Genomic DNA, 25,116 nt, shown 5'->3' on the forward strand with positions numbered 1-25,116 from the left:
CACGTACCCTTTACAACACTTTCTCCGCCCCCGTGTTGTTCGTAACGTGGCACACAGGAAACACGGTTCTCTTTCTCGAGATCTTTTTCTCGATGATACGCATGACATATAACGCATGTTTGTAGATACGTGGCTGCGCGAGTGACTCTGTGTGTGTGTGTCTATGTGTGTGTGTGTTTACAACTACTATATTGTCAGCGTGTGTCTTCGTTTTACGGCTCGTCTTTTAACGGCTTCGACGTTTCGTTTGCGATTCATTCTCCAAAGGAAACCTTAGCTAGAAGATACTTTCCAGACTTATTTGTAACCTTGCGTGACACACTCGCTGAGAGAAAGAGAGAGAGACAGACAGAGAGAAACATAGGAATTTCGGAGACTTAGAATGATATTTCTAGCTTTTACGACGCCCTTGTAAAACGTACGCTGAATATTATCTTCAATAATCTTAGGAATTCTCTTTCAAAAATATTCCTAACGATCGAAGTAAACAACAACAATTTTTGCTTGCCTTTATTTTTTCTTTTAATTCCAAAATTTCGTTTTGGTTAGTTAATACTTTTTGAAATCAAAAGTGAAGGATATTATTATTATTATTAAAAGAGAAGTAATGCGCACAATTTTTATACAATGTTCCAGGAACAAGTTTGAAATCGTTTTTTTTTTTTCTGATTTCTGTAAGAAAAAAAAAAAGAAAAATCAAACGAACTAATAAATTTTGAAACGAAAAATTTTGAAAGATTATGTCTAACAATTTATTGAATTATTCGTCAAAATCTAATCTAATACTATAAAATTCGGCTGATTATGTTTAATTCGTTTAATCGAATTAAAAATATATATATTAGATAAAATATATTAATAAAAATATATTATTTAACATCGCGCGTGAGGTTTCTAATCCTCGTGTTTTCATTTTTATATTCTGACTTCTTTTTTTTGTTGAAAAATGACCGCTTACTATACAATACTGACACAACATTGTCTTTTAAAGGGACGAAAGAAAGGAAAAAAATTATGTGCGAAGAAAAAAAAAAAAAAGAAAAAGGGGCGCGTAGCAGTAAAAATGCTTCGCGCGTTTTCTCTCGAAGCAAAATTTTCAACTGTCGTCGTCGTCGTCGTCGTCGTCGCGGTTGTTCTCGTTCTTTATCTTCATCTTTATCTTTTTCTTTCTCTTGCTTTTTTCTATTCTCCGCAGGCATCATTTTTATTCTCATACGGAACGACTTGTGTCTCATCGTCGGCAACCGCAACCCGCGAACCCAACGACGACGACAAGAAGAAGAAGAAAGAATCATCACACACGCGGTCCACAGCAGTTTTCACTTCTATCTTTAGATCGAACACGGTGTAAAAATATTTTCAAGGACCTCGGAAGCTTCTTTCTTTCTCTCTCTTCTCTCTCTCTTTCTCTCTCTCTCTCTCTGCATTTATTATCACCTAGGAAGTCGAAGAAAAGTGTATGTGTGTGTGCGTGTGACGCAAGAGAAAATTATTGAATTATTATTTAAGTAAGCTGAGCAATAATTAATTAATTTCACTAGGTTTTTGACATCTTTTATGTATTTTTTTTATTTGGAGTAATATAAGTACGTATTGCAAAATTTCAAAATGTTTTTTTTCTTACTCTTGTTTTCTTTTTTCTTTTCTTTTTAATATATCAAATTTTACAGACGCACGATAGTTATCTTAAATATTATTTTACAAAATAACGTACGATCCATTTTTGCTCTAGATATTATTACTGCATTTTGCAATATAGAAAGAAAAATAGTTTTCGAGTGAAATTTATTTAAGAAAATAATGAGAGGAACTTTTGAGACGATATATTTCTGAAAAAACAAAGAAAAAAAAAGGAACAAAATAAATAGAAATTATTATCCGCTTTGTTGCAACAAACGTTACGAAAATATAATAATAATAATAGTTTAATTATATAATAGATTATCGTAAATTATAAAGTAATATGATTACAAAATGAAGTTATATATGATAATCGTGTAAATATAAATTATTATCGAGAGACACAATTGGGGATGCTAAGAAACAAGATGGAAGAAAAATAAGAAAAAGGAATGACCGAAAAAGAAAAATAGAAGAAAGAAGAAGAATTTTTCAACTTTATGTTAGGAAGAGGGAGTGGAAAAAAACAGGAGGCAAAAAAATATGAGGGTTGGTAAAGATGGAGTAGGAGGAGGAGAAGGAGGAGGATGTATGAACGACGAAGCAAGCAAGCAAGCAAGCACACACACCGTCGTTTTGTCTCGAAACGTACGACATTGGCTTTTATGTTCCTAATAATGCGAGTGCGCCGGCTGTCAAGTTTCTTCCCACTTTCTTTCCCTCTCTCTCTATCTCTTTCTTTTCTTTTCTTTTCTTTTTTACGTTACTAAGAGACACGAAGGAGACAGATGATACGTACACGACAATTTCTCTGGATTTCAACGAGAAACTAAAGCGAGTCATAAACTATGTCCCTTATCGTCATCCATCCAACTTCTATTATCCCCTTTACTGTGTATATCAAATAAAAATAACATATAACAAATAAAACTACTTCTCTGTAATATCAACCACCATCACCACTCTGACGCAATAACGAAAATTGTTCTAATATATATTTATTTTTATTTTTATTTTTATTATTTATATATTTATATATATTATATATTTTATACAAAATTAAATCCAAAGTTGTTTTTCCTTTTATTCTGTAATATTCGGAAAAGAAGAAGAAAATAAAAAAAGAAATAATCCAACGTTTTCGTACAAAGTCAGCGAATTTTGTCTCTGTGTTTGTTTTCATTTTAATATTTTCCAACAATTTTTTGTTTCCTTTTTTTTTTCATCCTTTACAATGGGGGTGTGGGTGGTTAGTTTTTTATTATTATCTTTTTCTTTCTTTTTTTTCTCTCTGCTTAAAAAAGTAACAAACAACGACCGAAATTAGCCTGATAAAAATGCATGGATTTCCACCGTCGGCCCAGAAATCCATACATAATCTTTTCCTTCCCCTCCCCCTTATAACACCACCACCACCATCACCACTACCACCACCTCTGGAAAATATATGCGAATTTGAATATAATCTTTTGACGAGACCTTCTTCAAAGTTCGCGACACTTTTATGAAAGCAATGCAAAAGTCTTCGTTGGTGGTATTGCTACTGGTAAGGATGGGCAAATCAAGCGTTAATAATGCACGATGACGTTACCAACATGAGTTTTCCTCGCCCTCTTCTTCTCCTCTTCATTCTTCATTCTTCTCTTCCTCTTCCTCTTTTACCTTCCTTGTTTTCTTATTTCAAGGATGACAAGAGAGAGAGTCATAGTAGAGAAGAAAACTTTAAAGATGATAAAAAGAGGGTAACATTTCTTTCGCTACGCGAATTCAAAATAACTTTTGTTTATGATTTCTCCTATCTTTTTTTTTTCTTATTTATTATTCGTTTAATTATGTAATAATATTGTGTATCTTTAAAATCACGCGTGGGAGGAGAGAGTATATTTAAAATTTGTCATCTTTAATCCAATTTTGTTCTACAATAATAGCATTTTTAGATATTTTATTCGAAAATATATCAACTGTGATTTGAAACATCGAAATCAAGTTTTTGAGTATCTCGAAAGTTTATGTTTCTTTTGATACCGAGCTTATATATGTAATTTATTTCTGTTTCTATGATAAAGGAAAGAAAATGTGAGTTTTAGAGGGTCAACCTTGAAATTAATGAATATCAAGTATTTTATATACTTTTATATTTATCATCTCTCTTTCTCTTTCTCTTTGTTCCCTTATTTTACCATTTTAGTAGAAATTTTCGCTTTCTCGACAAAGCGGTCGTTTCTGTCTGCCGAATGAATATTTAATTCCTACTTATCTACCATACACACACACACACAGACACCGAAGAGCGATGCCAGCATAAACGAGAATAAATAAACTTCTCTCCGGGAGGGAGAACAACGCGAGGAAGATGTATCTTAATGGTAATCCGCAGACGACATCTGCCAAGGTACCTTTTCATCTTTTCCCTTACGTTCTCTTTATATTTTTCTCGTTACATTTTAACAATAAACCTTTACCACGATCGGTCAAATGACCATCACCCACTACCGTGTCCTTCTGTAATTTATAAAAAATCTTCTCAATTTGTAGCAAGCGAAAAAGGTGTCAAATAATATGCATATTATTCGTTCGTTAAATAAAATAACAACAAAGTATTTGTCTTCGTTAATCCAATTGACTCAAATTTCATTCTATATTAATCGTAATGATATATATTTTTTATTTTCTTTTTCAGTCAATTAATCGTTCACTTGTAGGAGTAATACAGGTATACGACGAGTTAAAATATTTGTATTTTCTTTTATTTTTTTTTTATAACATTCTTCCAATCAGCCTTCGTTCTTAATTTAAACCTCTACGTCAGAATTATTATTACTTCTATTACAGTTTAAAGTGGTTAACCTTGATAACGTGCAGTAGTAGATAGATCGTTATAAAAATGAGACTGTGAGTTAACGTTTGAGATAGATCATTGGGTGATTGGATATCCACGTAGTATTGTAGATGATGATCATTTGATCTCGAGTAATGGATATCTCTCCAGGGAGTCGAGAGAGAGAGAGAGAGAGAAAAAAAAAAGAAAAGAAAGATCTCGAGGACGACGGTGCTGTTTTTCTATGTCCTCCTTTCTTCCTTTTCCCTAAGAAACGAATAAAAAGAAAAAAAAAAAAAAAGAATTATTTACAGAGAGATTTAATGATAGGGACATTGCATAAAATCACTAAAGAGCTACAGCTACGGTGATCAGAGACCCAATACGTTGAAGAAAAAAAAGACAGAGAAATCGAAAGAGAACTGTTTAATGTACGTGTATAAATGTAAGAGAAAGAAAGAAAGAAAGAGAAAGATGTACGTGTGTATCTGTCACTTAACAGCATTCGATCGGATTGAGCAAATAATTCCGACACATAAAGCGCGAGACTTGCTAAAATGCGCGCACACAACGTTAACATGCGGACGTTTACAGAGACGTGCATTTAGAGAGAGAAAGAGAGAGTGAGTTAGTGAGAGAGAAAAAGAAAGAAAGAAAAAGAGAGAGAGAGAGATAGATAGATAGATAGATAGTTAGATAGATATAAGCTTCGAAGGTCTGCGGTTCACGGCGGTGCATTGCACGGTCCGCGGAGCATTGGCTGCATACGTACGTGCAGTGAATGGCATTGAGGGGTCTCTACCTATAGAGAGACTAGATTAGAGTGCATTAGCCTCTCTACGTTAAGTCGATGTAGATATCTTTTGCGCCCGTACGTTTTCTATGCGAGAAAGATATATAGATAGGATAGATGGACAGACAGACAGACAGACAGACAGACAGACAGATAGATAGACAGACAGATAGACGGGGCTGACTGACTGATTGAACGAGAGTGTGAGAAAGAAAGAAATAAAGAAAGTAAGAGAGAAAGAGAGAGGAAGATATCTTTCATCTTTATTCTTTTCTTATTTATTCTTCGCTATTTCTAGCATCGAATAAAACGAGAGTTAACGACTGCTACTGCTGTTGCTGTTGCTGTTGCTGTTGCCGTTGCTGTTGCTGTTGCCGTTGCTGTTGCTGTTGCTGTTCCTGTTGCTGTTGCTGGCCTTGCCGTTTGCTGTTTGCTGTTTACTGTCGTTGCTGCTACTACAACTAGTACTGCTTCTAATACGATTACTACTACTACTACTGCTGCGATTATCGATGATGCGAATATAACGATAATCGACTTAAGGGGTTATACGCAGTTAGAATTTTTAAAAAATCGATTTTTTTTTTTTTTTCATTTTCGGAATGTACATATATTTAAGTATATTCTCTGAAAATTTCAAATCGATCCGACAAATATTCTTCACTTCATGTAAGCTGCAAACAAAAATTTTTAACTATGTGTAAACGTCTCTTTAAAACTTTAAACGCGTTTTTCTCAAAACGGTATTTTCAAAGTCGGTGATCTCGATTGTTTCAAAAACGGCTTAACCGATCGGTTTCGAATTTTTACACAATCTTCTTAGATATATTCCTCGGGTATTAAGTATAAGGAATAATTTTTAAAAAATTTATTACTATTTTTTCGTAACAATTTAGAGCGAAAATTTTAGTCAAAAACAACAACTTTTTTTCAAATAGGCGCCATTTTGTCAAAAATCAAAATTTTTATTATTCCTTGGTTTTAATACCTGCATTAATCTATCCTTTAAAAGAATCCACCATATTTTTTAATTTCGGATAATCCAAACCGCCAAAATGAAGATCACCGCCAAACGTCTTTTTTTAGAGGACGTTCAGGAAATCATCTACAGGAGCGGTGCAGATTAATATTTTTACATAATCGACGCGCTATTGTATTCTCAATAGTTGGCTCTATTTGAATTACCATCACTTTTGTTTGAGAAATAAAAACTGTTTCTAGAAAAAAATTCATGAAAATACGTCTTTTTCGAGCCTCGCAACTGCGTATAACCTCTTAAGACACACGTTCTTTTTTTTATGTTCTTTTTTCTAAACGTTTCAAGAAATTTTTGTCCATAATCCCAATTTCTTCGTTCGTTTTCCTCCTTTTTTTATCTTTCTCTTTTCTCTTTTCTCTTTGTAAACAAAAAAAGTGCTCGAAGTAGCAAGGTGGTGAAGTAAAAAGAGTTGCATCGAAGTTGAAAAATCTAATCTTTTATCGATCGATTTTCTAAAGGAAGTTTCGATTAATATGTATATTATTTATTTGTTTATTACATATACATTATGTGTATGTATATATGTACATAGTATATTATGTATTAATTTACTATGTTGATACTTCTCTTTTTCTCCCCCTTCCAGTCACTGTTATCTTTTTTCTTTTTTTTTTTCGGATTTGTTAATAAATTTCGTGCATTGGGACAAATCATTGGCAGTATTATAATAAATTACTGCAACGACATTATTATTTACGAATGATTAAATTACGTATTCAATTACGTAATATTATATATATGTTTTAGATCGTTCGTACTTTTCGATTTAAACGTTACACGGGTCTCTCTCACCTGCCAGCAACAAACCTCGTATATCTTATTTCCTTTCGGTATTAAATGTTGCTTCGAAAAGGATAGAAGAAAAAGAAGAAGAAGAAGAAGAATAAGAAAAAGAAAAATAAAAATAAGATAAAATTGATAAAAATGATTTTATTCCGATATATATCTTCTCTCGATCGTTAATAAATCATTAATAAGTATTATTGAAAAAAAACAACGAAATGATTAATGAAGTTTCTCGAATAAAACGAGAATTAAATTAATAGCATCCTCTTAGTTTCTTTCTTCTTTTTCTTCTCTCCCTCCCTCTCTCTCTCTCTTTATTTTTTATCTCGTAAACTATTTCTCTAGATTTGGATTATTAATTTTAGTTTCTACGATTGCAGGAGATAAGAAGGAGGAAAAGAAATCGTAATAAAAATCACGTTTTATATTTTGTTCGTTCGTTTTCGAGCGTCGTTGACTACGAGCCACGGTGATATGGCTAATTATTGCAGATTAACGTATCCGCCCTGTGTGTGTGGTTATCGCGTTGCTTCGACAAACGTGTTTTTTTCTCTCTCTCTCTCTCTCTCTCTTTTTCACTCTTTGGTGTCGGAACACTCGCGCGTACACGAACGGATAAATATAGTCGCGCCGTATCCGGTGTAATAAAACGCACTCGAATCCGGGTCACTCGTTTACATATTGCCACACGTTATATAGCAATTTTGTCTCCGTATGCGTAGAAACTACGCACGTCGATGATGATGATGATGATGATGATGAAGATAAAATGATTGAAAGATCATGACGATCACAATAACTTTGAAAGCTTAACTACTACGATCACAGGAGGAGGGCGTTGTACTTTTCCCGAGGTTGAAGACAATTTTCTCAGATGCATGCATTCTAAAGTCATGCATAGACGATGACCTTGTCGTTGTCAACGTTCGTCGTCGTAGTCGTTGTCGTTGTCGGTGCTTACCGATCATCGAAGGAAGTCAAGTATAATCGTTTAGAATTACAATGACGGGAAAAGAGTTTTTAGTACATTGAACTCGCTTAACAATTTCTCTTTATATCTGTCTTTTTCTTTTCCTTTGTATTCTTTTAAATAAGAAGTCATTCCCGTTTAGAGTTGAATCAATGTTAATATATAATGTGTCCCTTCATTGTCTTTCGATATTTTCCGTGCGAACGAAGTATCGTCGCTCGTTAAAAAAACGTTTTGGTTTATTTATGCGAAGTACGAGTTTTTATTTGATTTGTTTTCTTTTTTTTTAATTAAATAAATACATTTCATAAATTTTAAGTTTTAATATCGTAAAAAGAATTAATTAGAATTCCTGTAAAAGTGTAAATTGTTTGAAAATTTATTAAGGTGCCTATTTTTAGCTGAAAACTATTTTTCTTTTCTTGTTTTAATTATTCAAAGTTCATTTTTATTGTGAATTTATTTTAAACTATAGGTATACTCGATTAAAACATCGTATAAAGAATTTCTACAGATTGGTACAGTGTATTTTGTATTGAAAAATGTTCATTTACTTAATATATTAAAATATTCACAGAGATTTGCAAAAATACAACAAGGAAAAATAAAAATAAAAAACGAAGACGCCAGATTTTATCGAGAAAGAAGAAAAAAAGGTTGCAACGAGGATGTGTCATTAAGCAACTGTGCAATAAGATAACGCTCGAGGCTACTCGTCATCGATTATTTCTCGAAATAAGTTTAATCATTCTATCGATTAAAACTGAAATCCTGTTTCGTATAAAAATCGCATACGAGTCCTTAAACAACAAAGTTATGCATAAATTAAAAAAAAAAAAAAAAAAAAAGAAAAAAATTAGAATATTATAAAAATAGTACAACTATTTTACAACCGATAATTATTCTTAAAAGTTGTCAAAACTGGACGATAACAAAAATGAAATCATTAAAATTTCATTTACATTAAAGACACGAGGACAAGGAAGGAGGGAATAGGTGTTTCTCGGGTTTAATTAAATTTTTCGATATCCACAAAGGAAAAGAAAGAAAGAAAAAAAAAAAATAAAAAAGAACGAGAACTCGTGGAACAGTAGTTCAGAGGTAGAAAGTAATAATCGTTTGGGAACCTGGTTCTCAACGTGGAAATTGGCTCGTTAACCGTGTATATCCCTTTCTCATGCCAAACAACGTTGCTAAAGACTTCGTTAATGGTTCGACACACACTAGTTAACGGCATGATCTTTCTATCTCCATGTGTATATTTTCTTATTTGTTTGTTTATTTTATTTATAAACTCTTTTTCTTTTGTTTCGCGACAGATAACGCAAAATGGGATCAAGTTTTTTCTTCGTGTACTACACACACACACATATATAATATTATATATACATGAATATGTATAATATATATATAAATTTTCTTTTCCTATCTTCGAAATCTTACTTTGCTTGTTGTATTCAAAAGGAAACGATTAAAGATCATACGATAAGACACTTACTACCACCCCCTCTCCCATCTCTAACGTTACTCTAGTTCTGGAATATCTCTCGTTTGAGGGGGAGAGAACTAACACTCACATCAGTTAGCGGATGCGAATTATATTTAATAAAATATCAACGTTAAGTGCTGCTAAAGCCTCTTAGTCGGGAAGAGCTCTTAAGCTCTCTTGCAAGAGAGTGAGAGAGAGAGAGAGAGAGAGAGAGTAGCAGCAGCACCACGTTAGGGTTATGAAAGGAAAGGGGTGGGTGTAGGAGAAGGGTGCACTCACTTAGGATAAATCCTACAACTTGTGCGTTTCTTTTTTGCATATCGTTGTTCCTAATAGTCGACATTATAATATATAAAAATAGTATTATTACTTATTTCTAAAATCTTAAACGAATTTTTGTATATTTTCTTCTTCTTCTTTTTCTTTTCATTTTATTTTTTCTTTTCCAAGTATATTTTCATGTAAATTGCCAGTGACTATTTCGCGCGACCATTCGAAAGAATTCTTTATACTTAAACTGACTTAGTTGAATACATTTTCAAAAGATAACGTTATATTCCTTATCTCGAAAGAAATAAAGTATTACGTTGGAAGTCTAAGGGACAGGACGGGGGAGGGTTTAAGTAGGTGACATAACGCGAATTAACTTTCACCCCTTAAGCACCACCACCCCACCCGGCTCCGCGAAAATCGCGCGCCGGCAGTGATTTTGCTCTCTTTCTCACTCACTCTCTCTCTCTCTCTCTCTCTCTCGTCGTTCGAGTCTTTTAAGGGGCACCGTTAATCACGTCCGCGTCTCGCTGAAGGTTTGATGACAATCTTATCTTAAACGAGTAATTAGGAAGTCTCGTAGGGACGGTGAGAGAGGGCTCTAAATTGTGTTTCCACGCCTCTTTCGTATTATCGGCGTGCAAGAGAGAGAGAAAGAGAAACCTGGGGTGTAGGAAAAAGAGAAGGAGGGTGAGGATAAGGAAACCAGTAAGGGAATGAGAGTGAGAGAAGAGGGGTTGAGAGGTAAAACTCGATACGATATTTCGACCTCGTTATTTATAATTTTCCTTCCAATTTCGTGGGCCCGCGTGTCGCACGAAATCGTTCTGTAATTAGCCCTGTTTCCGAGTAAAACACCGGGAACACATCAATGGGTGTGTGCGTGTGCGTGTGCGTGTGTCGTCTTCTTCTACGTGTCGGTGGTCTGTGCGTACATTTACGACGACCATTAACAAAGTTAGTTTCGCATTAAACGATCTATGGTCTTTTCGAAGGAAATCTGAATCCAAGCAAGCATGAATACTCCTCCCACCACCACCACCACCACCATGGAACATATATTTCCACGTAATCCGATGAAAAGCTCTCTGCTTTCCTACGGTGTATAATACTTAATTAATCCCGTCAGATTCTTTTTCACGAGGAACCTAATTTACCTAATACAAGAACTTACCGTAAATGAAAAACGCGCGTAGTAATAAAACCGAATGGTCCATTAAAGTTGGAATCAAGTTTACTCTCATTTTTTTTTCTTCTTCTTTATTTCTTCCTTCTTTTTCTTTTTCTTTCGTTCGAAATCCAAATGTGAAAGTTGAATCTATGTGCCAAATTTTGTACCAAAAAAGTAAAATATTACGTTTATTTATTACACGATTTTATCTGTATTCACAATTATTCGTATTTATTTATCAAACAAAACTTTTTTCTGTCGATTTTATTTTAATTAACTTATATATATATTATATTTACTTTATAAAACTTAAACTTTTATATCATCATTATTATCATAGTCATCATTATCATTATTATCATCGTCGTCGTGATGATAAATCATTCTATCCGGAATCAGACATTCGTATATTACCACTTAGCAAGTAAGAAATAACTTAGCTCGAAATTCAGTGTTCCTTGGAGTGGAACAATGCTAGAAATGGAGAAGGCAGCAGAAGGTAAGGGTGAGGATAAAACCACCTTCGGAATGATTAACCTCGAGAATCCGGGTGGTGTAGTGGTGGTAGTAGTAGTACTAGTAGGTAGTAATAGTAGTTGTAGTAGTAGTAGTAGTGATGGTGGTGGCCGTCTGACGATTAGGACGATTGCTCGGAGTTTCTCAAACCAACGGCACAATTTCCTCGAAAGCTCTTACCTCCTCCTAGTTTCTACTAGAAACGTGTCCGTTCGTGTTTCGCTGTTAGTCTCGAAAGACATTTAACTCTCTCTCTCTCTTACTCTCTCTCTTACTCTCTCTTTACTCTCGACCATTCCTCTTCGACTTTGTATAGGTTCGTCTAACATCTATTCGCTTTCTCTATCATCATCTCTTCATCCCTAAGTCTAGTAGAAATTGTTCAAACCTTCGTAGAAGAGAAATATCTTGGGAATGATGAAGATGTCGAAGGGATTTCCGGTCGAACGAATTTTACGGCAGAATAAGAGGCATGGAGGGACGGAGAGGGTGAGGAACAGGGGGATGGATATAACCGTTTAAAAGATGGACCACCAGCCAGACAACCAACAACGTTTTCTAAATATGAAGGATGAAGGAAGAAAGGAACAAATATTATATTCTTTCTTCTTCTTTTCTTTACCTTCTCTCTCTCTCTCTCTCGTTCTTTTTGTTTCCCTTCCCTCTTCTTTTCTATCCTTTGATCGAACAAAAAAGAAAAAGAAAATTGCGAACGTTGAAGAATACAACAACACAATATCTCGCGACTAAAAGATCATTTAAAGTTACAAAATATAATCCATCATCACAAAATAATAGTTTTTTTTTTAAAAATAAGGAAACAATTTTTGTATACTTTTAGTTTAACGTGTAAAAGAATTATGAAATGAAAGATAGTCTCCCCCCACACGATAATATCGAGAGTCTCTTGTTTGGTAAGAAAAACAAATCGGCAGGCATTAAGAAACGCCTCTCGTACGTCGTAGAGAGAGTGAAAGGGGTCCAAGTAGAAAAAAGGTTGGGGATGGTGGACTACGAGGAAAATGTGGAAGTAAAAGAAAGGAAAGGAAGAAGAAGGAAAGATGAAAAGAGAGAAAGATAGAAGAAAGGTTGGTTACACGTTCGGTTTGTATGCGTACCAGCCCTCTCTATTTGTGCACACACACAAACACACATATCCGAGTGGAATGAGAATGTAGTGTGTTGTATATGCCGCTTGGTATGGCGTGTGATATATAGTCGTGTCTGGTAGCGCTGAACGTTGTTGCAATCTCCCTTAGTGGAAAGGACATAGATTTTTATGGATAGTCACGGTTAGAGGAGGGTTGCCCCCCTCAGCTTCGGGCGAAAATCTGTCGTATGAATTTACGTTGATCGGTGTTTTAGCGTCGGAAAGCTCGCCCCGGAAAGAGAAAGTGCTGGAGGATGAGGAGGAGGATAGGAAAAGAAAGAAAGAAAGGAAGGAAGGAAAAATATGAGGGAGGAAGAGAGAAAGAAAGAGAGAGAGAGAGAGAGTGAGTAGTAGTAGTAGTCGGCTGCTATCTTTGTCGTAGGAAAAAAAAACAAGTTTCTCTTGTTTCCTTCTTTCTCTTCCTCCTTCTCACTTCACTCGCGTCTATTTTCGTTCTCTCACCGTTGTAAAATAAATCCTCTCTTCGCATATCTCGGTATTATTTCTCCTTGAAAAAAAGCGACTCCGTGCCTTTTCATCCGATTACTTTTTTCGTAATCAAAAGAGAGAGAGAGAGAGAGAGAGAGTGAGGAAGGGGTGGGTGATGGGCGTTTGGGAGGGGGTGGGTTAGAATATCGTGACGATTTTTTATCCGTACAAAAGTATCGAATTGATTTTCTCGATTGTAGGTTTCTTTTTTTTTTTTTTTAAGATAAAGAATCGTATTGAAATTTTTCTACAAAGGATCTTATAACAAAAAGGGGAGTCGTTTCATACATAATACCACCTACCTCTCTCTCTTTCTCTTTTTCTCTCCCCTCATTGGTATCTGATTTTGAGATTAAATTTCGATTCAACTTTTCTATCAATTTGAAGACGATAGAAGAAGAGAACTCGGAGATAAAAAAAAAAAAAAAAGTCATCATGCGTGAAAAAAAGATATCTTTCTTATGAAAAAGATCCCTGATAGGGTTTTTATCATCTTGATCCTTTTTTTCAATTCCGCCTATGATTCATGTGAGATGGCTGGTAAGAGGGAAGGGAGGGTGGGTGATGCTTTTGGTGGTGTAGCGTTCGTTCTATATTGGTTATCTTTTGCCAATCGTAGGGCTTTTCTTATTTCGATCGATTATTGCTTTTAAAAGAAGAAGAAAAAAAAGAAAAGATAAATAATCAAGTATTTATTTTTAATATTATTAGAATAACAAATTTGAATTATTTTTAAACGACATTTGTAGATATGATTTTTAATGCGCGAGTAGTATATTGTAATGTTTAAAGTTATGAACGAAGAAAAATAATTAAAATATACTTATAGTTTGGTTTTTTATTTCTATCCAAGTATTTTCGAAGCAAAGAGTTAGAAAAATGTTCAAAAATCATTTTTAAAAATATAATTTTACGTAGTATTGTAAAATATTATTTATAAAAATTTTGAAACCCGAAATTTCATCTTGCACGAATGCACGTATACGTGAAAACATGAAAACTGTATTCTGTATATAACTTTAAATAGAAATTAGATTTTGTTACTAGGAGATTTAACAAGTTAAACCCCAGACTTTTTCTCGTGTCTCTCATGCTGAATAATGAAATTAATTATTTATTAAATTATTACATAATACAATAATAATAATAATAATAATAATATACGTCTACTGTAGAACGGATCAATAATTTGCTATTAAATTCTGAGTAGAATACGTGTAAGTAAGTTTATTCGTGAGTGAAGAGCAAAGACTCGTGTTACATAATTGATACCAAAGGACGTGTAAGAAATGAAGAGAGGAATCAGAGAAAACAGGAGAGGAAAATGTCGTGACAGGATTGGCGAAGGAGAGTGAAGGGAGTTACGTAAAACAAAAACAAGTCTTCTTACGTAGGTTTTCTTATACTTGATCACATATATTATATATTGTTGTATTATTTTATTAACTTACCAAAATAAATTTTATTTATAATTAAATTTCAAACTTTCCCTTATATTGTTCTTGTTTTAATATGATATCATTCGTTGTATCTTTCTTTAAAAAAAAAAAAATCTATTTTATTCGCGAACAAATAACTACTGTTTAAGAAAAAAAAAAGAAAAGTTTTTATAACTTATTATTATTATTATTAAGACTTGATTACGATTAGAAGAACAAGGCAAGGATTTAACTCTTTTTTTTTTTTCTTTTTTATTTCCTTTTCCTTGTACCAATCGCAATTACACGTAATCGACTTTCCACGCGGAAATCGAGAATAATCCGCTTATGTTAGTCAGGTCCAAAACGGGCAAAGAGAGAGAGAGAAAACGAGAGAGATTAGGAAGAAGAAAAAAGAAAAAAAAAATATCTTGTAAGGCTCGTAGACGTAAAAAATAAAATCACTTCGTGATCTCCTTCTCCTTCGGTTTGCGTTTTTTCTTCTTCCTCTTTTGTTCCAAGAAAAAAAATATCTTTATACGACATTTATATTATATAATATTATATAATATTATATTTAATTTATATTTATTTATTATATATTTTATATATATATATATGGAAACGTTTGTTTTGAAAGCGGTGCAAGTCCATTTTTTGTTGTTTTGAAAAAATTAAAGGATTAGCATATTATTTGGCCAATTTAAAAAAATAAATTAATTGTTCCCAATCTATTAATGTTTCTATTAACTTATCATTACATGTAATTTGATTAATATAAATTTCTTTTTATACGATTTTAACTAAAATTATACAATTAATAAAAATATTTCTTTTTTAATTTTTTATTGTAATATTTTAATTAATTATACAATTAATTAAAATAATACAATACATATATATTTTTACGGGCTTGCAAATACACTTATTATTACTACACCACTTTCAAAACAAACGATCCATATAAATTTATATCTCTAAAAGAAATCACACAAAAATACGATTATATTATTCTTAGAAAGAAGATAAAATGATAATTAAAAAGAAAAAAAAGGGAAGAAAGGACTAAAGTACATCAAAGTTTCGAAAAATCTTTCCGGAAGGATAAGATGGAGAGAGAGAGTAAAGGGATGAAAGGGAAAGAAAGAAATAATCAATCGATTACTTTTCACGCGAGAAGGAACACTGAAAAGAAGAAGAAGAAGAAGATTGGGAGGGGTGGGGGAGGGGGAGGGGAGGGCTTTCTTTGTTCGATTCGACTTACCTCGATACGGTACAAGGCTACGACGACAGTGGGTCACTTGCATCGCGATTCCCTCGAGAGGATGGAAAAAGGGTGAGAGAGGAAGGGTAGGTAGGGCAGGGAGGGCCCTATACAGAGCTAAAAGCAGGGAAAACTTTCCACGAAAAGTTTTCCTCTCTTTTTATCGAGTCTCTTTGGCTCTTCCTCTTTCCACCCGACGGAGCACGTGCTATCCCTCCATCTTTCACTCTCTCTTTCTATCTTTCTCTTCTTCTCTTTCTCGACCTTAAGATCCTTTGTCCTCGAGCTCGCAAATCCGCTAAAGAAGAACAAGGATCCCTTCAAGTTCCTGTTTTATTCTCTTACCCTCTTACTTTCTCTCTCTCTCTCTTTTGCAAATTCTTTCTTTTGTTCTTATCTTCGTTCTTATCTTCATTTTTTTTTTTAAAACTTTATTCATTTGTTTTATTTAAAATTCGCCTTTTTTTTATAATAATTAATTATATTTTATTTTATATGAAATATTTGACGTTATTAATTAAAGTTTATGTTAATGAATATTTTTTTAAATATTAATTAAATATAGAAATGATTTTATTGTCAATGGATTGATAAGATAATTCTTTACATCATCATACCTTGTTTAAATTAAAATATGGATTATCGGTTTGTCTAAAGTGCAACCTGGTTTTTGATAATAATTATTTATAATATTGCAGGAAATTCAAATGGTACTCAACATTTTTCTAATTCTTTCCATCAGATATATTTGCATAGAAAAATAAAAATAATTTTACATGATTCACCAAACTAACGTAATATTTCTTTTTATATATAAATTCTTACAATTGTCTGAAGTTTTATTAACCCGAATAAAAATTATTATTATTATTATTTATTTATACGACTATAAAAAAAAAAAATAAGATACATAGAGAGAGAAGACGGATAAAAGATTTTATTATTTTTTTCTTTGAAAGAAAAAAAGAAAAACAAAAAACAAATTTAACTCTCCCTTTTCATAGCTGGATCAGATGCGGAAACTATAGTTGGATCCGATCGTAAGAAATTTTACGTGTTTTATATATATATATATATAATATTTCTTTAACGTCTGGGGACCAATGGTCGTTTGACAAGAGCGTTAAGACTCCAAATAAGAGCGTTTTTTAAGAGTTGATCCCAGCAGATCCCAATGGAGCCCTTTTTCACCGCGTTTTCCATCACCCTTTTTTAAACCCTCTTCTTTACAGGTCATTTCATACTACTGGGTATATAAACTAAGCGGTCCTCCTCTCTCATCTCTTTTTATTCCACATTGAAACATCTTTTGCGGCAATCTTTACACCGTGTCCGTTATGAAGTAGTCACAGGGTCAAAAATTAAATTACACCATTTAAAAATGACACATTTTTTTGTATAACGAAAAGAGAGAAAGATCTTTTGGTTCCCTACAATTACCAACGAAAAATTCGAGTTATACAAACATGTCGCAAAAAAGAAAGAAAGAAAATAAGAGCAGGGGGGAGAAAGGGAAGTAGGGATTGGTTGGTTGGTTGTTTAACATTAGAGAAACAAAGAGAGAGAGAGAAATTGTAAGGGTGAGGAAATGGCGAGGACGTTTTGAATGTTATATTTGCTTTTGAGCGTATTCTCCAGCTCTCTTCTTTCTCTACGCTTCTTCAAACCCCTCTCGAATACTTTTCCCTTCTTTATTATTTTGTGCCGTCGAGCATATCGTCGGAGGGCTGATTTTTATATTTATTTGTATCGACTCGCGTATTATTGAATTCCGATAATCCTCAACGCCGGCGCACAGGAAAAAAAAGGGGGGATGGGGGGCCCGGCTTAAGAATTGTATACGCGTATTAATGCGTCATACATTTTTTTCTTTTTTTTTTTGTATCTATATATATTTCTTTCTTGTATTATACATTATTTTTTCTTTTTCATAAATGTTTTTTTTCTACCGATTTTCGACGAGTCCAATTTACAACGATATCATCTTTCTCTCTCTTTCTTTATCTAACTTTAATCTTTGAGATCGTTTATCTATACCGAGGATTTATTTTTTTTTTAGATCTATTTTAGAAAAATACGACGTAATTTTTCTTCTCCCGTTTATTTTCGATTAATCCGTCAGAGGGACGAGGAAATGAGAGGTAAAGAATTCGATTAAAACTCACTGAGTTCAGAATGGTAATAGTAGTAGTAGTTCTCTTTAACTTTTTCATTCAACGTCACTTAAATTCTTCTTCCTCGTCGTTGTTAGTTCTTTTTTAGTTTCTTTTTTTAATGGTTCGATTTTTTTACGTATACGACAACAGGGGTGGAAACAAGGGGGGAGGTCTGGGAGTAATTGCATCGATTTGATAAAATTCTCTCCACCTCCCCCCCCACCAAATAAAACAATTGATTAAACTAATCACGTTATTTTCGAGGACGATATTATAGAAAATTATAAATGAATCGTATATTATATGATAATTTCATTATCTACGAAGTAAATGTATTTGGACTACTCATTTTGAAATTGTTGTGTAAGTCCTTTTTCTTTTTTCTTTTTTAAATGAGATATCACATAATTTCCGATTAAATTTAGTTTAAACTTTTTATTATAACTAGTTAATATTTAATATTTAATATCTTTAAAAATGCCAAAATGTTTTGTTCAAATCAAAATTGACTGATAAAAAAAATTACGTTTGGGATTGACTATGAAAGTGGTGTAAATTTAATTTCCATTGACTTAGATGACCAGGATCACGTGTATAAAAATGTTTAATTTTTAATTAAAAAAATTTAAGGAAAATAATTGAAAGTCAATTAATGCATGGATATAAAAACAAGATTTCAAGTTACATTTCCATCCGTCAATGCAATATTAAGTTTAATAATATATAAATATAATTAACGCTCAAAATAAAAGATATTACTCCTATAGAATTTCTTGTTATTATTTACGAACAAAATTGTATTAATAGAAAATATATTTTAAATGATACTTAATTTTTCGTAATTGAAATTAAATGATATTTACAATTGATTAATTATTATTGCAAGTCCATTTACAACTCGTAAATGTTTATTATTTTATTGTCAGTTAAATTCACCTAAAAGAAATTTATATTTATCAAATTACATGTAATGATAAGTTAATAGAAACATTAGTAGATTGGAAACAATTTATTTTTTTAAATTGATTATAATACTATAATACTAACCTTTTATTTTCTCGAAACAACAAAAAATAAATTTGCATCACTTTCAAAATAAACAATCCACATATAATATAAATAATTTTATATGAAACATATATATCAAAAATATTTACGTAAGATAATTATTACGTTTTAAATATAACATTATATTTAATTTATAAATAAAGAGCGAATGATACATTTTGTCAAACTTGAGACGAAAAAAGTATCTAGTAAATGGTAAAAATAAACATAGGTGTTGGAGGTGGTAGGAGTGGAGGTGGTAGTTGGTCCTTTCTCTAAAACATCGACGTGGACATTGGTCCAGAGAATTCTCGTGTTCAGTCAGTCCTCGAGTATGTTCCCAGACGAAAACTCATTCCTATACTTCTTTCCTTTTCTTTTTCTTTTTTTCCCTCCCTTTCTTTACTCACTCCTCTCTCTCTCTCTTTCTACGTATTCCCTCTTCAGTTGGGTATTCCTGCCACTCGACAATCCTCTCCCTCCCACTCTCTCTCTCTCAGTTCCTCTCCAAACAGTAGAAACATAGCTCTTCGTGGATATATCCCGATGATATCTTTCTTTGCTTATGAGAGAAATAAAGAAAGAGAATAGAAAACGTTTCACGTATGTGTGCGTACGTGTATGTCTGTGTGTGTGTGTGTGTGTGTGTGTGTATGTGTTCGTTCGAAAAAATATTCGCCCTAAGAGTTTGCTTTTTTTCTTCTCCCTTTTCCGTCAATTTTTCATACACCTTTCACATTATCCACGATAGACACAAAAGTGGTGGATGGTTGTGGGGGGGGTGGTCGTAGGAGGTAAAAATACGTGTCGAGTCTCTGAATTTCAAAAGTATAAGAGGAAGGTCAAGAAAAATTTGAAATTTATTGAATACTCCCTTATTATCATTGATTCATAAAACTTCCTTCCTTATTCTTTCTTTTTTTAACTGATCATAAAAAAAACAAAAAGAAAAAAACCAGCGAAGAGAAAGTAAAAGAGTGAGTTAGAGCTAGGAAGAATAAAAAGAGTTCTTTTAACTATTTCTCGAGGTCACGTTCACGGGCACGGGTTCACGAGCACGAGTCCCAAGGTGGGTTCTTTTATCGATCGAGTAATAAAATATAGACGCGTTCACATCGGATAGGATTTTAAAAAAGGAAAAGCTTCTTCCTTCCTTTTCTCTTCTTTTTATTATTCCCTTTTATTATTTCATTTTTTTTTTATTCTTTTTTTGTTGTTGTTGTCTTTATTATATTATTATATAATTTATTATCTCGTATATTATATGTATAATTTCGTAATTTATTTTTAATTACAATTTATTTACATAAAAAAGAAAAGGGGGTACTTTGTTTAAGATGTCTTTAAAATTATTTTATCGAGATATTATGAAAAATCAAATCGGAAAATTTCTAAATTGACTTATTAATTCAATTGCAATATCTTCATTTTATTATTTATTACAATTACCGATATTTTAAGATTTAGAATTATTCGTATTATTTTAAGTACACTTTTTACGATGTTATTACTCTTACACCATTTATCAGAGATCCAAACTGAAATTGTTTAAATTTCAACCACTATCTTAATAACGATCCTCCTTTAATATTCTAAATATTTCATTTAAATCATAGATCACAATTATTTGGTTTTGTATTATTCACAATGTACAACAATTATCTCGTAAATAATAAATTTATCAATTTATCAATTCCCTAGATGTGATTTTTGTGAACGTTTTTTCTTACAGAAAAACTTTTGCAACGATATTGACTTTTTACAATTCCGTTTCAGAAATTCCACAAACGATAGAAATATTTGTAAAAAGAAAAATTAATATTGAGATTCATTTTTTAGAATGAATTTAAAATGGTTACATTGTTAAAATGAACAATTTTCTATATATATTTCATTAAAACTCGTATGTAAATAATTGTTAGAAAAATTTATAAAAATGAATAAAAACTATATGTATTAATATTTGACGTTTCTTCGATGTTTTCAGATGGAGGACGAAGGTAATCATGGCAACGATGATACCAGATGCTTCATCCTATCTACTTTGGCAGCATTACAGTGGTCTAGAGTTTCGTGCGTCCTTTGTCGTGCAGCTATGCTCGTATTCGATCGGTATCCTTTGGTAGATGGCACATTTTTCTTATCACCGCGACAACATTCACCAGCTTGTGCCGAGGTAACGTTAACGATACTAATTTTAATTATCCAAAAAATCCCACAACCCTATCACGACGTTTCATCAAATTATTACAATGAATTACAATCAAATTTGTAACCTAATAAATCATTTCTTTTCTTTTCCTATTTCTTTTATACAAAACATTAATGATTATTTTTTATAAAATAAATACAAATATTATAATATACAAAACATATACAAATAAAATAATAATATACAAAATAATTTTTATATAAAACGTTAATAATTATTTTTATATTTGTTACATTATTTTAATAATGATTTTTACAATAATTAAATAACAACAAATAATATGTCTTATATACAAAATATACGAATTATTTTATTATAAAAAAAAATTAAGATAATTGGAAGGATTTATGTGGGTGTTTGGTTGCAGGTAAAAGTCGAAGGTCGCACCCAATTTTTGTCAGCAGTGTGTATGAGTTGCCTCGAAGGTAGCGGCAATGCACCCGTTCGTTGTCGTTGCTGCACCCAACCATGGGATGGTTCCAGTTTGGTTCTTGGCACTATGTATAGCTATGATATATTTGCAGCCATGCCCTGTTGCACGGAACGTCTCAAGGTACGTATTGTTCTTTTTTTTTTTAAAGATAAATTTCAACATACATAACAATATTCTATGTCTCGTTTCAATTATAACGATTCATATCGATTTTTATATTATCTCTTAATTTGTTTGATTTTTATTTCAAATTCGTATAAGTATCAAATTGACTGTTAAAACTACACTCTCAATTATAAAAAACAAAAAAAAAGAAAACAAATCAAACTCGTTAGAATAATTTTTTAACCGACCAAAAATTATTTTCATTGTTCATTTATTAATGTATTTTAATTAAATAAAACAAATTATAATTAAATAATAAATATAATTAATCAGCATATTTATGAAAGATTTGTCAAATGGACATACATGATAGATATCAATAGTATATGATAGAATTAATAATATTTAACACGTTAGTCGCTCAATCGTGATCGAATTTCTCCCAAAACTTAAATCTCTCGTTGACTCAGGATGGAAACTTAACGATCTAAATATTATTTTTTGTTAAATATAAATGAATCAATAGTATATTTCTATTTCGTATATCTTATAACTTATAATGCCGTATATATCCGGCATCCAAATGATACGTATACAAGTGCAATCTATAATCGATAATAAATTTTTCATTATCGGCAAAACATTTTCTGTTCATTTTATCGCCAAATTGGATTATTATTGTAGGAACCTGGATCTTCCGCTTTCCGGGCGACTGCTCTTTAACCAATTAATTGCGCTTTAATCGTCCACCATTTCCTCACGAACGCCTACTTAAGTGTTTGGCTTGGAGGTGCTCGCATCCCACATTCTACCCCCCCGCAACTACATTCGACCCCGAATGTTCGTCATTTCGACATCTTATAAATCTTTTTAACGAACCGACAAACCAAAAACTGTGTCCAACCTCGATCTTTAATACAGGCTTAACCAATGCTGTATAACTTACACGAGGATGGAAAACCTCTTCCTTGAACCATCTATCCTTCTTCGTCGTAGACCTCTTACTACACGTCTTACGTCTTTAGTCCTGAACGCATTGCTGTCTAAAGGCCGTCTTGCCTAGTTCCCCAGCCATCGTTCACGTCGCCACTATACGTCTTACGTCGGCCTAACCTCTCTTTCATAGATGTTCAATTAATTATTTTTCCCTAATTATTGCCCGGCCGTAGAAGTGTGACACGAAGCAAACCTCCATCCCGGACGAGCCCCCAAAATGTAGGATTCGTGAAAAAATTGGGCCGTTGGACAGACTGGACCGGGACTCGAACCTGGATCTTCCGCTTTCCGGGCGACTGCTCTTTAACTAATTGACGCTTTAACCGTCCAATCTCCTCACGAACGCCTTCTTAAGTGTTTGGCTTGGAGGTGCTCGCATCCCACATTATTATACACTTCCTAAAACTACTCTTTTCTTAAAACAACATCAAAACGTTTCACGCAATATAATTTACTGGACTGCTGAAACAAAAGGGTTAAATGATTATTCCATTAAATTCCTTTGGATAATCCTAATTTAAAATTTGATTAGACTTCGAACAAGAATACCGTCCACCCATGTTTGGGGTCTGGGATAACGATGGGTTGTGTGGGTGGTATTCACGGAAAAGAATATCACCAACCGCCAACAATCAAATATGACAGTGACGTGACGAACGTGTTAAAAAAAAAAATAAATATAAGAAAAACTATGTAAAAGAAATGAATATAATTGTTATCAATTTTCGTGTACTTTTGTCTGTTGTAGTGCAACAGCTGCCAGAAGCCTCTGATCTACCCTCACCAACGACTAAACTTTTACTCGGACTACAGCCGCGTGTTCGCCTGCCCTCACTGTAGAACCGTCGACGCCCACTTTGTGAAACCTTTATCGGTCTGCTTTACCCGCGAGCAATTTCAGCTTTATAGTCAGTGGCCGTAACCATTAGGGAAGTTAGCAAACCGGCGTCTAAACAGCAGCACGACGCCGTCGTCCGACCCGAGCCCACTCTTCTTCGACCCGTTGATCTCCTTGCTTCGGGCGACCTTGCTCTAGATATTATTATCCGCGAAATATTATGACGACATAGATGACGACATAGATGACGACGATTACGATGACATAGACGTAGACATAGATGACCTACATTTATTCTTCTTTCTTCTCTCTTAAATAAACCAACCACCCCTTGCCGTCTATTGTATCCCATTTTTAGTTCGACGAAATCCGTGCTGCTACTGCTGCTGCTGTTGCCCCCCAACAATCCCCTCCCCATTTCCAAGTTCAAGCACGTGACGTTTAAGTACGTTTTTTTGTTTGACCCGCATTTTGTTTTCACGAGCATGACTCGCGTGATATATTATTATTCGTCGTGTTTGATATCAAATTGTTATCACGGGAGTCAGGTTCGTCAAAGTAGTACGGTAAGGGGTTGGTTAAATCGTCTTCGAAACAACAATAACAACAACAACGCTATTAACAACAACTATTTCCACGAATTTATTCATAGATCAGAAATCATCCCCTTTCTTTGTATTAACGCAACAACAACTGCAACGACAATACCCCCTTCTAGAGGGGCAAAAAAAAGGAAAAGAATTCGTACGAATTCTTATTATTGTTTTTTCACTTTTCAAAATTGTTCTTTTAACCCTTTGAGGGTTAAAATGTTCGTTAGTCCCTGAGTGTTTAAGAATAGAATATTTTTTTGTATGTTCCATTCTGTGGAAGACTTAATTATTATTTTGGGTTTGAAGATAAATCGAAATAATTATTAATTTGAAAATACTTATATGATATTATTTGTTGATTCATCCCCACGATGATTATTTTTATCGAACGCATGCGTGTATATGTTTATAACACTCAAAGGATTAACAAATATTATCTATCTTTAATTTTGTTTTATTTTTGTTAACGAGAAAAAAGCAATGAGGGGAGGGGGTAATTTTCTATCCATGATATGTATTTTTTTTGTTTCTATATCGGATTGAGAAAAAAAAAAAAATATCACATTTGTCTTTTCGAAGTGGTAAATACCACCAATTATTCGGACAATCAATTTTTTTCTGTCCTTTATTATAATATATATGTATATGTTATGTGTTACGTGTACACATACATACAAGGATATACACATACATATATGTAAGTAATAAAATAATAATGAATTAATAATAACTCGTGGATGATGATGTTTCGAGCGAGCGCATTTCACATAACACCGATCACATAATTCTTTGTTTCATTTAATTTTCTTTTTCTTTCTTTCATTTCGCTCGTAAAAAAGCTTCGAATCTCGTAAGATAAAAAATGATGATTATGTCAAATCGGCAAAGAGGGGGGAGGAAGGGAGGAGAGGCGCTGTTTAACAGGATGGAAGTTTAATTTATC

At 32.9% G+C, this 25,116-nt stretch overlaps 1 protein-coding gene across 1 annotated transcript in view; it reads left to right on the plus strand.

The window, feature by feature from the left end:
* LOC122521084 (headcase protein-like) overlaps positions 1 to 24,205 on the plus strand; it is a 158,717-nt gene extending 134,512 nt beyond the window's left edge. Inside the window, exons 3-5 of the mRNA XM_043641520.1 lie at positions 20,984 to 21,172; positions 21,576 to 21,761; positions 23,491 to 24,205. Of these exons, the coding sequence (XP_043497455.1) occupies positions 20,984 to 21,172; positions 21,576 to 21,761; positions 23,491 to 23,664 (549 nt within the window). The 3' untranslated portion in view covers positions 23,665 to 24,205. The remainder of the gene's footprint in view (positions 1 to 20,983; positions 21,173 to 21,575; positions 21,762 to 23,490) is intronic.
* Positions 24,206 to 25,116: the final 911 nt, after the last annotated feature.

Source organism: Polistes fuscatus, unplaced genomic scaffold, assembly GCF_010416935.1.
Source record: "Polistes fuscatus isolate 324 unplaced genomic scaffold, CU_Pfus_HIC Scaffold4, whole genome shotgun sequence".
Taxonomy (NCBI): domain Eukaryota; kingdom Metazoa; phylum Arthropoda; class Insecta; order Hymenoptera; family Vespidae; genus Polistes; species Polistes fuscatus.